The sequence below is a fragment of the Phaethon lepturus genome, unplaced genomic scaffold (genome assembly GCF_000687285.1).
Source record: "Phaethon lepturus isolate BGI_N335 unplaced genomic scaffold, ASM68728v1 scaffold17819, whole genome shotgun sequence".
NCBI lineage: Eukaryota > Metazoa > Chordata > Aves > Phaethontiformes > Phaethontidae > Phaethon > Phaethon lepturus.
In genome coordinates this window covers 8,214-24,423 of record NW_010565725.1, presented here as the reverse complement: position 1 = coordinate 24,423, position 16,210 = coordinate 8,214, and the positions used below count along the sequence as shown (strand labels likewise).

The 16,210-nt window shown below is 40.8% G+C and overlaps 1 protein-coding gene across 1 annotated transcript in view; it reads left to right on the top strand.

Moving 5' to 3' along the window:
* Nucleotides 1–15,999, top strand: part of WNK2 (WNK lysine deficient protein kinase 2) — a gene marked incomplete at its 5' end in the record, with an annotated part of 58,434 nt that extends 42,435 nt beyond the window's left edge. The window contains 9 exons of the mRNA XM_010295273.1: nucleotides 34–378; nucleotides 1,763–1,835; nucleotides 3,396–3,451; nucleotides 3,529–4,214; nucleotides 5,456–5,670; nucleotides 7,711–7,926; nucleotides 8,888–8,986; nucleotides 14,122–14,166; nucleotides 15,728–15,999. Coding sequence (XP_010293575.1) covers nucleotides 34–378; nucleotides 1,763–1,835; nucleotides 3,396–3,451; nucleotides 3,529–4,214; nucleotides 5,456–5,670; nucleotides 7,711–7,926; nucleotides 8,888–8,986; nucleotides 14,122–14,166; nucleotides 15,728–15,999 — 2,007 coding nt within the window. The remainder of the gene's footprint in view (nucleotides 1–33; nucleotides 379–1,762; nucleotides 1,836–3,395; nucleotides 3,452–3,528; nucleotides 4,215–5,455; nucleotides 5,671–7,710; nucleotides 7,927–8,887; nucleotides 8,987–14,121; nucleotides 14,167–15,727) is intronic.
* Nucleotides 16,000–16,210: the final 211 nt, after the last annotated feature.

Here is a 16,210-nt window from a genome sequence, read left to right as displayed (position 1 = left end):
GGCCCCGGTGTTGGATCCACCCGATTGAAACAGCAGCAGCCGAGCACTGCCGAGTCCGATGGAGAGGGACCACCCAGGGTGGACTTTGTTGACAACACAATAAAAAGCCTTGACGAGAAATTGCGGAATTTGCTTTACCAGGAATACGTTCCTACTTCTTCTGCATCAGCAGGGACTCCAGACACCTCTGTCCCATTAGAACAGGGCGATAGTGAATTTAACTTGCCGCCGTTTCCCCAAGATCAAGTCCCCGCCTTGGCGCTGGATTTGAGAGAACCAGGCCATAGCATAGCAGATAGCGGCCAGGAGGTGAAAGCTGCTGCCGAGGCCCAGCCAGTGCCACTCGTACCATCGGAGAGCTCGTCCTACCCCATACTGGTTAGTCCAGCAATGACTCTGCCCTTCGTACCCCCAGATCCAGCTGCTGGGGATGGCACCAAAGCAGAGCTCAGAACCGACGAGCCTGTGGTAGGACATGCATAGATTTCTCGCTTCTTTATAAACATTTTACGTTTCTGCTCCTGGGTATACTACCTTTTGTCTGTTGACTGCTCCCCAGTGTGAAAGTTCTCTTAAATTTTTACTGTCAGATGTATTCTGACTCATTTTACATAAATGCTTGTTAGTGAAAGCCAAACTTTTCCTTTGGGTTTAAAAGTGGTATAATATCATAATTCATTCTCCTCCTCTTGTGTCCTGTTCCTAAAATGGGCAGAAAGGTGATAATTTTTTTTTGTAGTTTAAGAATGTAAAACACACAAGGGATTATAGTCATTCAAGTTCTGATGAAGATGATCATGCTTCAGTAGGATTTTTTTATATATAAATTAATGGCAGTGATTATAATACCTGCCTTCAAAGTCAGTCTGAATAAAATAAACACTTCAGGGGCTTTTGCTTTGTTCAAGTGCTGCACCTAAAGGAAGACACTCCACAGGTAGCAGCTTGCTCTGCTTCCAGTAATGATTTATTTTGTGTTCCCCTGAACTTGGCAGAGCAAGGCTTCACTGGGATGCCTCTCAGGAAAGCTGGAGCAGGTGGTCTGGGTCACACTCAGTGTCTAGATTGTGCACCTGTGTTGCAATCTTTTAGATAAAATCCTGAGGTTTTGAGATTCAGCAGATTTGCAGCACTTTCTGCTGGAAGATCAGTATATATCTTGAAAAGTAGCATTTCTGCAGATAATTATATCACCACTAGCAAGGCTGAGGCTGTTCCATGTTGTGTCAGCTGAATGAACTGTATCAACTGCTTGAAGATGCTGTATGTTAAAGGAAAGACGGCTGCACTTGAGTAACTCTTTAGAGCATACTGTTTATAGTAAGTGACTTCTTACAGTAGATAACTCTCTCTCTATGAAAGGTGTTATGTCTCTCCAGTAATTTGAATTTGTCCTATTAAAATCTGTGCCAATAAGAAGAGAGGCATAGAACTTCTGCAGACAGACATACAGATGAAGAATGTACAGTCTGGCTGGCAAAGAAAACCAGAACTAAACCCCAAAATGTTTAGTGCCTGTTCCTTAGTAACTTAAGCTGCAGTTCCCTCTGACACTGCCACTGCTTTTTTCCTTCTAAGTGAGGAAAATAAATGCAGGAGTTGAAGGAAGATCTAGAAGGCCACCTCCACAGACCACTGTAAAATAGTTTAATATTCCACAACAGTGTGAGGGTGGAGAGGGAGAGAGGGAAGGAGAATGCATTGCCTTTCTGCTTGAGTGTGTGAGACTGAAATTCTTTTTCTTTTCTCTTTTTAATGAAAGTTTGAGAAGTTGGAGGTCACCAGCATCGGTGCTCATTCCTCAGAAGCCAGAGGTGGGTCAGCAAGCAGAAAAGGTAAAGCTCCTTTCCATGATGAACAGCAGTGTTGCATCTGTACGAGTGCATGGTCCTCTTCTCTGGTGTCCCCTTGCTGCTCACCCTTCTGCTTAACTGCAGAGCACTGCCCAGCACGAGCCATTTCTGATCCTATTTGTAATATAACTAATATTAAACATCTTGCTTCTGTCAAGCTTTCTGGAAAGAAACTGCCTCACAGGCGGATTTATTTTAAACCATAAATATGTAATATGTGTCACTGATGTAGCTGTAGGGTATTCACATGGAAGGCTATGTTATCAACAATAAATTTCCAGTGCCTTTAAAAAGTCCAAACAGAAAGTCCTGTGGATTTCCTGGGTTTCATAAAAACGTCTTGACAAAAATAACATGATTGAGGGTAGCCCCTCTGGGGGGAAGCCTGTAAGATTATCAAGGAAGTCCCACAGAGAACTAGTAAAGAATAATTTTCTCTAGGTACTTGTAGATACAATGGCACTTCCTATAATAACCTAGTAGGAACCATATTAAGAAACTGGGTATTTATCATGATCCATTTACCTGTCTTGCAAGTCATGGGAAGTTTTAAGGGCTGAGGAATCCAAAACTGCTCCTGCTGTCATGGGTGGGGTTGGGGAGGGCTTATAATATGGGGCTTTTTTTTGAGATTGTCATGGCAAAGCTGGCTACCAGGTTTGTGTGACAATGTAGATCATTCTTGTCCTGGTGGACGTAGGTTGTCCACTGCTTTTAGGTCAGTGTGAGAGGGGAAGGCTTTGGGTAGCCTCTGCATTCATCTGTCTTGCTACAGGCAAAGAAGAGAGTATGCAAGTGGAATGTAGCACTCTGTAGTAAAATTGATGTATCTTAGATACCATCAAGCAGTGATATATTTCACCATTTCAGAACTACGAAGTGACAGATTTTTGCCTTATGTTCACTCTGTGCAATGTGCTTGTGTTTTTTGGTTCAAAAACTTCAAAACCAGTGTCCAGGTTGTGAAATAATCATGTCTTGATGACCATCACTAATACTTTGCTGCTTGTGTGCTCCGAGCAGCCATCTTCTGAGCTTATGATTTCCACTTTCAGCAATGTGCATTTAACTTCATTTCAGGCACTTTTAATTGTTGGTGTCAGTACCTGTCAAATGAAAGCTGTGAAATACCAGTCCGTCTGTGGTCAACTGCAGCATTTTGTATGCATGAATAGCAGAGTGCAATTACTTTTTTGAGACATCAAGAACACCTTAGTAATGCAGGCCCAATATATCATGCAGATTGCATTCTTCTGGTTTTCGCCTTAAAAATTTTCAACTGACTAATGAAATTACACAGTCCATTATTACTTGAATTCCCCAAATCAATAGCTTGAAGGGAGTGACTACCTGCAAATATTTTATGTTGTCATTGATATCGCCTCCTGCATTACAAATCCTGTATTACAAAGATTGGATAGTTAAATTATTCTTCAGTGCTACGCTTTATCACACTTCAGTCTGTCACAGTAAACATGTCGGCTTTTGTTATACTAAAGTATTCCAGAAATTAATATTATTTTTTTCCAACTTGTAAAACAGGTTCAGCTGCAAGCATCACTTCAGCTCCTGCTGCTACAACAACCAACCTCCTTCAGGTAACCAGAAGCTAGGAGCAGTTTTATGCTTAATTTCTACAGTTACTTTCAAATTTAATCTCTATTATTTTCTCCAGGTTGCACCTACATCATCAAGCATAACTAAACAGATGGAAACTTCTAAAAGGAGCGAGAAGGCAAAGACTATGACTTTGTCTGCACACACAGATAACGTAATGCAGATATCTACAGCAGATGGGGTGATAAATAACCTTCAAAGGGATGACTCTCTAGACTCTGGTTCCTATGGAAAACAGGCTGAAACTCATGATAGCGGTACACCAGCCAAAACTATTGGCAGGTTTTCAGTAATCAGCACGCAAGATGAATTAACTTTAGCAGCTCCGCACTGCTTAAGGTTCTCGGCACCCCCAGACGTCTATTTGGATGAGCTACCTTCCAGCCCTGATCTGAAGACAGCTGTCCGACGGGTGCAGACAGCCTCTTCTGTTGATGTCCTCTGTGACCAGGGTTCAAGTGATTCTGCTGATGAGCCTTTCCATCGTCAGTCGGCTGCTGCTGCTCAGCTGTCCCCCCCGAGCAGTAGTGCAGCCACTGACTTAATTAAAAAAGCAGCTGCTTTTCTGCAAAGAACTAGCAAAGGCAGCTCGCCGGGCCTTGATTCACCTAACGGGCAAGGAACAAAAATTCCTACCATCAACATAACATCTTTCCACTCGCAGTCGTCATACATGAGCAGCGACAACGACTCGGAATTTGAAGATGCAGATATGAAGAAAGAATTGCAGAACCTGAGAGAAAAGTATGTTGGGTTTGCAAACAATGCTAGGAAAGCTTGTGTTAAGATATCTAGGCAGCACCTCTGCATATGATGAGCAAATACCTGGTGTTCATAGCTATAATGAGTAAACTGGTTCTGGGCAAATTAGGCATGGCTAGGACCTTCTCCCAGATGTCATGCTGCATCCTTTTATGCATCACTTTGTCAATTCCATTTAGAAGGATAATTCCATAATAACTTCTTTAAACCCCAAAGCGTTTCAGCTGCGATGTCCAGTTTCCTTACTGAAAAGCTATGTTGATGTGGTGGCAAACAATAGCACTTGTAAGGTATGTGATGGTAGGTTCCCATGTGGACACTATTTAAGGTGGCATAAAAATAATCTGGGTGCCTGTGCAGACAGCTGCCCTAGTGTTCTCTTCATGCCCTTCTCTGCAAGGGGTGACTTAGACTGTCAGGTCTACAGACCCATCACTATTCCCAGACTCAGTTTTACAGTAGATAAGCTACTGTCTGTTAGGCAGGTAAGGCTCTTCACTTTGCCTCCCATTGGCTCTCATCAAGACATCGGTCCAGTCTCAGCAGGAGGCTGGTTGAGCCTGGCAGGAGAGCGTTGTGCTGCCAGTCCTGAGAGCTAGCTGCTTGAATTGTGAACGTTTTCTTTCTGTCCGGGCAGGTGATGGGTAAAAACTAGTGTTAGATGCTAGTTTAACAAAAATGTTAAACTTTAAGGTATAATGGTTTTACTGAATACAGATGATGCATCTCTTTAAAACAGAACTACAGTAATAGAAAACCTTTAAGCTGACTTTATGGCATCATGAAATCTGCATTATAAATAAGGTAACGATTCATGTGCCAGTGCCATTTTTACTGGAAGCGCTTTTGTTTTTCTTCATGTTGAACTCCAAACTCATGTACATTCCTTGAGGATTAACTTCTTTGAGCCACTGGTTTGAAGAGAGAGATTCTGGAATAGTTTGGAGCTCCTGTCAGATCCCATGTCAAAATCAGTTGTTTTTACTGAGGATGTTGAAAATCTTTCTAGCTGTCTAGGATTCTGTCTTATGAATGAATATTTGAGCAGTCAGTCACCACATTTGCCAGGTAGATTGTTAAAACTTCACATACTTTTGGATGAGTAGTTGATTGTTTTATAACCAAAGACTGGTTTGTTTCTTTTTTTATAACTAATTATACTGTCGAGATGTGGTGCTTTATCCAATACATCGCTAGCAGAGTTCTTTATTTTTTATGTTTAGGCATATGAAAGAAATTGCTGAACTTCAGACTCAGCAGAAGAATGAGATAGAGGCACTGTATATTCGCTTAGGGAAACCCCTTCCTCCCAATTTGGGGTTCCTTCACTCAGCCCCACCAAGCGGCCGTCGCCGAAGAACCAGCAAAAATAAATTGAAAGGTGGAAAACTACTAAACCCTCTGGTCCAGCAGCTCAGGAGTGGAACATCAAGCACAAGTAGGTACAAACAACACTAGGTTGCTTTCCATATGCCTGTTCTTTGTGTCAGTGGTGGTTCTGCTGTGTAGTTGTACAGACTGCAGGAAAGGCACTGAATTTTTATTGGGTTTTAATACTGTGACTCAAGTTCACGTACCGTGAACTGGTTTTGAAGTGAGCTTCTTTGGGACAGGCCTATTACAGCCGCCCAGTGCCGCACCATACATACCTTCTCTGCATCGGTTACAATGCTTGGCAGAGAAACAATATTCCACTTTAATTTGGAATGCAGCCTGGTTACACTTTCTCATCCTTTCTCCAAATGCAATTTATTGATGTTTGTATTCACTTCTTAGGTGCTGTTATCCTCTACTGATTATGGGCTCTATCTTGTTGTTGTTTATTTTTTTCCTGCAAGATGCCATATAAATAAGATTGGATTTCATTTGCTCCCCCAAAGGATGGGAGGTAAAAACAGGTATAAAACTGTGATGGATGCTTTGACCATCTGAAGTAGTTTGAGATTTTTCAAACAGTAGTACAATCTTGAGTCATTATCTCTTTGGAAAATATAAAGATATAATTCAACTGGGAAATGCTGATATAGCCCAGTACCTATATCTTCAGCAAAATGTACAATAGGATATAAATAATTTTTCTTCAACTTAGTTCATGCTGTTATTTAGAGCAGCAGCAGCAGTTCCAGCATTAACCCTGGATTTCAAAGCTGATAGCTCTTGTTTTCAAAGCTACTTCATCATAGGTCCACTTTGAATTTCATCGCATCAATCTTAATTATAGACAGACTGTTTTGGAGGATTTTGCTTTTAAGGATTTCAGCTGAGATAGGAAAAGCAAAGAGGAAGTATTGGGAGGCAAGATGTTCTGTGATCCATCTTGAATCTCAGTATTCTTGCCTATAAGAACTGAAGCAATGGTCAATGCTTTATACCTCTTTGCTGCTCGGCTGACGTGCATAGGTTTTACTTCCTTTCCTGGTGATGAGGTACTCTGAATGTCTGTTATCCTTGGTCCATTCATTTTCCAGTTTGTTCTTGGGTTCTCTCTAGCCATTTTCCCCTCTGTCTATTCACAAACCCCACATCTGTCTCCACTCACAGATTTTTGGCTCATATCAGTGTGCTACCCTAGTCCAAAGAATTTAAGCTTATTTCTGCATAAAATGTCCCAATTTTCCTTTTTTATCCCCTGATCATCTTCAGTTAGAGAACAGAAATCTGCTCAGACTGCTACTTTGGTGCATGCTTTCCTCCTTGCATTTCTTCTGTGGTGTTTTCCATTTTCTCAGGCACTGTGTGAAGTTCATGTTTTCTTTGAGAATCTGTATTCATGCCTAAGTTATCTTGCCGTTGACTATGTAGATTCCTCATTTTATGGCCATCCTAAGGTGCTTTCTCGGGGATCAAGGGCAGGCAGTTCCTAATACGGTTACTGATGTAATTGTCATTCCCACTGTTAGATGCTTTTGCTGATAAATCCATGCAACAAATGATTGCAAAGGTATTCTGGTGGTAAAGCCTGAGATATCCACACAGGTACACAGGTGGATATATGGATACAGATGTTTCTCTACAGACATGTATCTATATATAGATGGCTATAAAGTTCCTCGTGTCTTTGCACAAACTTTTCATTCCTCTCCATTTGTTTGCTTTCACCTTTCATGTTTGGGAGCAAACCTACGTCTTTGCTCAGTCATTCTGTGCGTTCAATCCTCCTACTTAGGCACTTCTGCGGTTCTCACTTTATTTCAGCAGCGCTCCTTGTGAGGTCCTGACTCCAGCCTTTCTGAAAAATGCAGAAAACTGTAAAAATCAAACCTACTCCATAAGCTTCTTAGAGAAACTGGATCAGCGATAGTGCGTGTAGGTAATATTCTGGTGCAGGCTATCCATAAAGTCTGTGCTTCATACAGTACGTCAGAATTGTGAACCGCTGTTCCTCTTGGTGGCAAAGTAACTATTATTTTTAGGCATGGATTTTTATTCAGTGGTTTCTTAGTATTTGCCGCTGCATGTGTTTTGTTTGCTCTTTCAGGTAATCTTTCAGACTCTAAAGACTCACCCCACAAAGAAACAACTAAAACTCAGCCTGGATCTCCCGAAGCAGCAGCAGTAACTCCCCCTGCATCGGGCACCTTTGGGAAGGCTGTGCAGACGCAGCAGCCGTGCTCTGTCAAAGCCTCTTTGTCTTCTGACATCTGCTCCGGCTTAGGCCCCGAAGGAGGTGACGTGAACGCAAGCTCTGGCCAAGGTGATTTTTTCATACCAGCTGTTCAGCATGTCTTCCAGCACATGCTAAAATTAGTTCGCTTCCCTTATGCTTGAACTTTTTAGGAGTGGATTTCACTTCTAGGGGTATAGGAACATTAACCTCTGACAATCCGAATTATTGGTTTATCTTTGAAAAGATTGTTGCAGTATTGTCAGAAGAACAAAAGTAAAGTATCTTACCAAGTGTTAAGAGTCGACACTCAAGAAGGCATGCTAATTTTTAGGCAGGAAATACCTTTTATTTTTGCCAGCAGTGGCTTTATACTGCCACCTTTTCTGGAGTCTGCCTTACATATTTCTAAGAAAAAAAGAAAGGAAAACAAAAAAGATATAGGAGGATAGGAGATTGTGTCCTTTGGTTCATTTTGGGCTTTTTTTGGCCCCTTGATACTGGTAGACCCAGAGCTCCCCATTATAAACTACCAAAGCATCTTGCGTGTCAGGGGGAGGAAAAGAAAAAAAAAAGGGGGAAAACCCCCCCAAAAACCAACAACAAAAAAACCCCACCAAAAAACCCAGAGAACCAAGTTATGTTTCCTTTAAGAGGTTAACTTTGTGCATGGTTTGGAGTCCCAGCTAAATGACTGTAGATTGGTTGTGTTCCCCAGTCCCGACCTCTGATACTTCTGTGTATTGCACACCTCCGTAGGCTTTGACTGATCTTGTTGCCATGCTTATTGGAAGCTATGATGATGATTAAAATACCTTCCTCTCATTGCACATCCTGCCAAACTAATCTACAAAATATCTATCTGTTCTCTTCTGCTGTTACTGCATCCTTTGTGTATGGTCAATTAACTTACTCCTCTTTGGCAAAGTTAAAATGGAGATGTGGATGTTTAACTAACAAAGCTGATTTGACTGATGGTATAGGACATCTGATCACAGCTACTTGTACTTTATAAGTGTCTTTGTTTTCTTCCCTTTATATTCATTTGCAGGCTGGACGGTTTTCCACCAAACGTCTGAGAGAGTGACCTATAAATCTAGTAGCAAACCTCGTACCAGATTCCTCAGTGGACCTGTGTCTTTGTCCATCTGTTTGTATTTGTTCTTTTGTATTTTATCACAGTCCATCTTTCTTTTACCCCCTTTTTCCAATTCCATGTTTTATACCTCTGATATGTTTGGCAGGATGCCCCTTTTTTCTGAACCATCTTTTCTTTCTTTTTATCTTTCTTTTAAGTAATCATCATGAACACACCTTATTTATATTAATTTTTCATATGAAAGCTTTTTTTGCACTGCTTTTGGCTCGTGCCTGGGCACCAAAAGCATGTGTGGAAGATCTTATCATTTATTATATAGCCTTATGGTAAATTTTACCCTGGACTTATCAAAGCTTTTGTACTTTATGTGATTTATGTTGAAGTAATTTTATTTGCAATGTGGCAAATATATACATGTCTGCTGTCCCGGTTCCAGCGACAACAAAAAGAAATCCATCCTTCTGTAGACGAATGGTCTCTTTCACACATGTTTGGACTATGAAGACATGCATGTAGCAAGCTGATACAATACTAGAAGGTCACTGGAGGGTATAACTTCCATACAAGGGCTGTATTAACACAATATACAGTACTGTTTATATCCACTCTATTTTCTTTAATTTTTTTCCCCGCTCTTTGCATGTGGAAATGCTGAGACAATAGTGCTCCAGCTAGCTCTTTCAAAATCTGTTTTCTAGGTGGGCTTTTCCCCATGCATTCACTTTAATTACTTTAAGTGAACAATTTTTTATACACTCGTAAGCAGCGGGAAGATCTGGTTACTCAGGGGAGAGTACCATCAACTTTTTGTGTAAGCTGATCTGGCTGAAGCACTTTACTCAGTTTATTTTCTTATGACCTTATGTGACCTCAGAGATGAAGTCAATTAGCAGTTCATCAAAGCATAAATAAGTAAAAAGCAATATCAGATTTTCAGATGATACCTTGAAATGGATTTCTAGGATCCAGTATTTCTTTGTTTCAAATAATTGTGCACCTGCTATTTGTATGACTCCTAAAGTAATTGGCTATTCAACCAAATGATATCAAGCTATTTAATTAAAAATTAAGACCTTTTAACCCAATTACATATGCTGCTTTTTAGGCAAACAGATTTTGCTTGTACAATAAAGATATGTTGTGCTGAACAGGTACTATAGGCCACTTACATATAACATTAGAAAGGCTAATAATGTTCTTGAGAAAATGTTTGGTTAACTAACCGTTCATTTGCATTAATATCAGATCTCCCATTGGAGTTCTACATTGCTGCTCATTCTCCAAGTGGTACAGATCAAAGGCACAAGACCACTCAAATACACTCCTCCTAATTTTATGAATAAACAGTATTTTTAAAAATAATCTTCATTTTTTTTTTTGTTTTTGTTTTTTTTTTTTTTGTTTGTTTGTTTTTGAGGTCCCTAAAAGTCCAAGCACTCAGGTTCCTGAAAAGTGATGTTTACTGCTCGGCGTACTGAATTTATTATCTTGCAAGTTTTTAAGGACTACTGAAGTCGTGAGGCAATTTTGAATTTAGGGATTTTTTTCTGAGAACCTGAGGGGAATTCTCAGTTCACAAATTTTCCCATTTGGTATTATAATGGACATAGTCATTTTTTCCTCTGCACATGTAATTCCCAGAAGTTGTTTCATTAATCTTTCACAGAATTACTATTCTGTAGGATGCAAAAAGACTGGGAGATGGCAATTAAAAACCATCATATTAAAAATGTTTGGGCGCATGGATATTGTGAATGAAACCGAGGGAATCTGTAAATCCTTCAAGTCGTGAAGTTTCCCGATGCTTGAATAACTCTGCGTGACTAATTGCTTTCTGTTCTCAGCCCATACGCTGTCTTCTCGGTTTCTTCTGGGCGAAGCGTTGAGAGGAGGTTTGCACTCCCCCGTTTGAGTCCCAGGCGCTTGACCCTGACACGTCCACCCAAAGTCGGCGCTGCTCGGAGAGCGTGCCTCAGTTTTCCAGCTGCTGCCGGGCGCTCGAGTTGCTAGACAGTTTTCCACAGCTGAATTACGGCTGGGTTTTGATGGGGATAGGCAGGTATTTTAGCTTGTCTCCCCGGTGAGCCCAACAGGTTGGGAGTGTGTGTGTGAAGGGTGAAGATGGGGCTGGGACTGCTGCTGGAAGGACGTACGGCTGCTGGTTCCATCAGCCGGTACCCAGAGCAGCCGTGACCACAAGCCTCAGGAAAAATAGTGATAGATGGTGGTGATAGGAACTCATCTGGCTCGTGCTCCTTCCCCTCTGGAAGCGACGCAGGCAGAGCCAAACGTTTGGACCAGGTGCTAAACCCGTTTGCATCTTTGCGTGCGCGAGCAAGGAGAGCGAGCGCTGGGCGCGCGGCGCTGGGACGTGGCTGTCCGGTGCAGGCGGCTCGGTGGCGTGTCCGAGCAGCTCGGGGTCCCGGCTCTACTCCACACGTCGAGGTTCCCCTGAGATTTTTTTGTTCGAGAGCTGTTGGGAAAAGTTGCGCTGGATTTTCAGAAATGCTCTGAATCTGTATGTTTAAGGAAAACCAGCCCTTTGGGGAGCTTGGATATTCCAGCGTGAGGCCCCTCCTGTCTTAGCAGACAAATTGGCAGCACGCTTTTAGCAAGAGATGTTCAGGTGCATTAAAGATAGTTTTACCAAGTATCTTGCCCTGGTTACAAGTTCCATCAAACTTGAACACTTTCACAGTGTTTTGGTCTGTTCCCTATGTTGACTTTTCCTCTGCGCTTTTCATGGTATAAAATATTTTTGGTGGGCTTCAGCATAATTTTAGCCTGAGCTGCTTCCCTGCGTTAAATTGTGAGGACGTCTTAGGGAAGAGCTTGTGCTGATTGTGAGTGGAATTTTCAAAAGCTCCATTCGGCTTAGACTTGCCTTGTGTAAAGCGATTTTTGTCAGGTCTGTAGTAATTAATATATTGTATGGGCATATGCGATTATGGAAATGGTCTAACAATTTACTGCTATTTCAATCTTATTTTAGCTTTCAAACCTTTTGGCAGCGGTTAGAGTGCAAATAATGGACAGTGGATTTTTTCTGTCCTGTATGATATAATAGCTACTTAATTTCTCAGATAAGAAATCTGGAATTGGAGGTAAAACAGTCCGCTGAACTTTTGCAGTCTTAGATTAAATCTTAATTATGATTCATCTCCTTAACTTTACAGCTATTAAACACCTTGATTATAGAAGTAATACAATTAATCTGGTCAATTAGGTTTACTAAGTGCATTTTTAATTGAATTTGAATTTAAAACCAATTGGAGCTGATGATTGTCAGTCCCCGCTTCAGGCAGTATCTCCACTTAGATAATGTTTCTCATCTCTCAGGCAACATGCTGGAGTGGTACAGTTTGGGAGAAACAGCTCTCTTTTTGGTGATTAACTCTCCTGCAAAGTTTTCCTTAATGTTGGCTCCGTTCACGCGGGTGTTTGTGAATCTGCCCAGCGTCCCTGTTCTGCTGCCTCCCACACCTGTGGGGGCCCCAGGTTTGATGTGGCACCTGAGGTGCATCTAAACTTGTGACTCGCTTTTCAGGAAGCGGAGGGGTTGCTGATTAAACTTTTTTACACGCATTTGAGCACGTACTGTGGTCAGCTGCCTGCTTTTATTTCTCGCAGGCAGTTGCTTTGCATTTGCATACACACTGTGCTGAACGCTACCTATTGCTGCATGCGGAATGCTGCAGGATAGTTAAGAAAACAGCATTCTAGTATTACTGCCGCTGATGTTGCCGTAATGGGAGTTGCTAGCTAACTTTGAGATAGGCAAGGTAAGGTATACCTGAGGAGAAAGAGGGGGAGGAAATTAAAAATACAGCGTGGATTGTTCAGTTGTGAATGTGACTTGTGTTTGTTATGTAGGCTTTGAGTTGAGAAACTGAACTTGCATAAGATGTTACGGTAGTCATGTCCTTCTGATTTTCGTGGGATAGAAACTTTATTAAACTGTATGAAATAATAAGAAAAATCTTTCAAAGTGATCCTGTTCTTCCTCATGCCACCCATATCAAAACACAAACATTTCTTCTCCCTTTTTCCCTCCCTCTTCTTTACTTCCTCTTCCTCAGTCTCTGACTGATGTCTCTCCTTTCTCCTTTGAAGACTCATTCAGAGCCTATGTCAACCAGGACCCGCAATCTGAGTTTGAAGCTGCGTTTCTGGCACAGTAACATAAAATATCGACACCGGTTTCCTGTAGAGGAAAAGCATATCCATCCTGTATCTTGCTTTTTGCCCCCCTCTCTGATTTTGCTCATGTTTTCAAGTGCTTCTTCACAATAAACTTGCCATGCCCCATGTCAGATACTCATCTCCTCCCATACCATAATGATACTCTTCTTACCAAGTCCAAAATACCTTTCAGGAAATTGGCACTCAAATAGAAATGGTGCTTATGTCTGGCAAGATCTGACAGTCAAGTAGGGTTCTCGGTACACTTCTGGCACTTTGTCGATCCAACAGAATATGTAAAATCATGATGAAGGATGTAACGAGGCAATAATGAAAAAAAAAAAACATGTAGTTTGGTTAAATGAAAATTCAGCTACTCTGCTGGATTATTTTTCCGCACTTGGACAAGGCATAAGGGAAACTCATTCACTGTTACTTTTAATTGAAGTTCAGAATCTCACATTTAAACACAAATCCTAATAATAAAGTATTTGGAAACAATTGGCCTCAGACCTGCAGAACAATGTATCTTTTTGGACTTGTAAAACAGGACTTTTAGCGTTGTTTTACAGTTTGTCTTTGCAGCCAGACTAGCTTGACTTGTTCCTGAAAGCATTTTTGGCCTCCTATCACAAACTGAATTGACATCATTTCCTGCATAAATAGAGTAGGAATCAAATCCTCCTATTAGGAAGCCAAGGCAATTTGGAGGAGGGAAAAAAAACCCAAACCAAACAACCCAAACAAATGCACCTTTAAGTCGTGAGACCTTGCTTTGGGCATGCTATTGTACTTTTCAAAGCTGCTGAATGGCTGCACATTAAGAAAGGTTTGAGCTGTCCAGTTATTTAGGCTTCCTTTACTCACTGAACTGCTGACTTTGTCTGTCCTTTCTTGCATAATAACTACTTTTTGATTGCTTAAAAGTACAGAAGCTTGTCCGTCAGATTTGTTGTGTCTAGTCTTACCTAATTCTGTATGTCTTGTATTGTTTTACCTTGTAGGGTCCACCTTGAAACGACTATGTCTAGGCAAAGATCACAGTAGTAGTAACTATCCCATTTTTGTTTCTCAGTATTTCCTTCATGGCATGGGATGTTTTTTGCTTTTTTTTTTTTTAAATTACTGTTATTTTTTACTAAAAGCTAGTTGTTTAATAAATAGAGCTGATGCACTTATACCGATACGAAATTAGATTGTATAAGTTTGTGATAATTTCATAATAATGCATGTGCTGTGATGTCGTGGGAACCACGCATGCTGCAAGACAGTTGTGGTATTCTTTGTGTGTGAGACTGTGCACGCATGCGGCGAGAAAACTGGATTCAGTGTTTGTCTTTCTGAAATACACACCTTTATATGACTGCAGTTCTCTGCTGGAGGAATTTATAGCTTAAAACGATCTCGTTCCTGTTGAGCTGCATGAAATACTAAACACTAATTGAAGAACTTTCCTGTCAAAATACTTATTTTTCTCACTGGTCCCTTTCCCCCAAGCAAAGGAAAAGGAAATGAGCAGCATTCACTTAGAAGTTATGTTGCAGGTCGAATGCATGATCATTTAAAGGTTATTAACGTATTTTATATAACAGTAGGACTAATTAGTTTACTCTGTTTCATTGGCTGGTAACTGATTAACAGAAAAAAGAAGACTGAATGTTCATGTTTGCTTATATAATAATTTTACTACAGTTCTATGAACTTTTTGCTTGGAGAGATGGTCTTTATTTCAAATCTTCAGCTATATCAAATATGTTAACTGAAAAATTAGTTTTTATTTTCTGCTCAGGTCAAATTCAAGCACCTTCAGTTGCTGTTCCCTGCTGATCTTGCTGTGTCAGATTTGTAGTTACCAACACATAAAAAGGACAGACTTTTTTTTTCTTAGCTCTAGAAATAAGTGAACGTATAAAATTAAATCTCTGTCAATACTCTTCCTGTCTGCCTTTATCTATACCAAAAGTTCTGTATCTTTATCTTTGTCTCAAAAACTCACACTCCCACTATGTCCTCCTCTCACCTCTTTCTTCTGTACATTAAGGGTCCTGATGGGGTTTTTTCCCCAAAAATATGCAGATGGCAGAGTAAATGGCCCTCACATCATCGAGAGAGATTGTGGGTTCCTGGAGCCTTTGAGGCGTAGTAGCCAACCCTACTTAGAACCTATATGACAATTATGTTTTTCCAGGAGGACAGTAAACTTATGCAAGTAAAATAAATGGTAAATTCATTTTTTAAATTCATGCAGTTTTAGCAAGTAATACAGCCTGCCTCCCACTCTCTCATGGTAGCCTCCTCTGAAGAGACTTTGTAAGCCTTAGGATGTCAGTGTTACTAGGACTGCATTCGTTTCTTCTCTCTGAGTCACTAACTTCACCTAGAGAGAAGTTGTGGGCACAACTAGTGGCTGAGGTAACATAATGTGATAGAAAATATGAACGCGTTGCACTTGGACCATTTCTTTAAGCAAAGGTGTTCTGTAGAAAGGAGGGGGAGGGATAAAAGTCTGAAAAGCCACTGTTTGAATTGCAGTAAATGAGAAAATATTTGAGCAGTAAAGTGGTGAAGCAGAGATGCCATCATCAACCTTCTTTGTGTGTGATTTTCCAGGATCCTCGACAAACAGTCTCGTAACGGGTCCTGAGCCCGTCCCGCAATCAACCCTGCAGGTTCAGGCCAACAACAGTAACAACAAGAAAGGGACGTTCACAGACGATCTTCACAAGCTGGTTGACCAGTGGACAAGCAAAACTGTTGGAGCTGCACAGACAAAACCTTCTCTAAACCAACTGAAGCAGAACCAAAAAAGGCAAGACATGGAGCCAAAGGCTAATCCCATGCAAACACAGAATGAGACATGTGGAGTAAGTGGCACTCCTTGAAGAGCGTACCTTTTGCTATGTGTCTGAAAGCCTTTGCAGAACTCAAATGTGGAGGAGGACATAGACTAAAATTACTTCAGATAGATGCTTCCTATAAATATCCATCTCTTTTCATTAAGTACTAAACCAGATTTTTTTTTTTTAAATTATCTTTTGGAATAATCTTGAGGGATATATGGGCTGCAAGATATATATATCTATATATATAAAA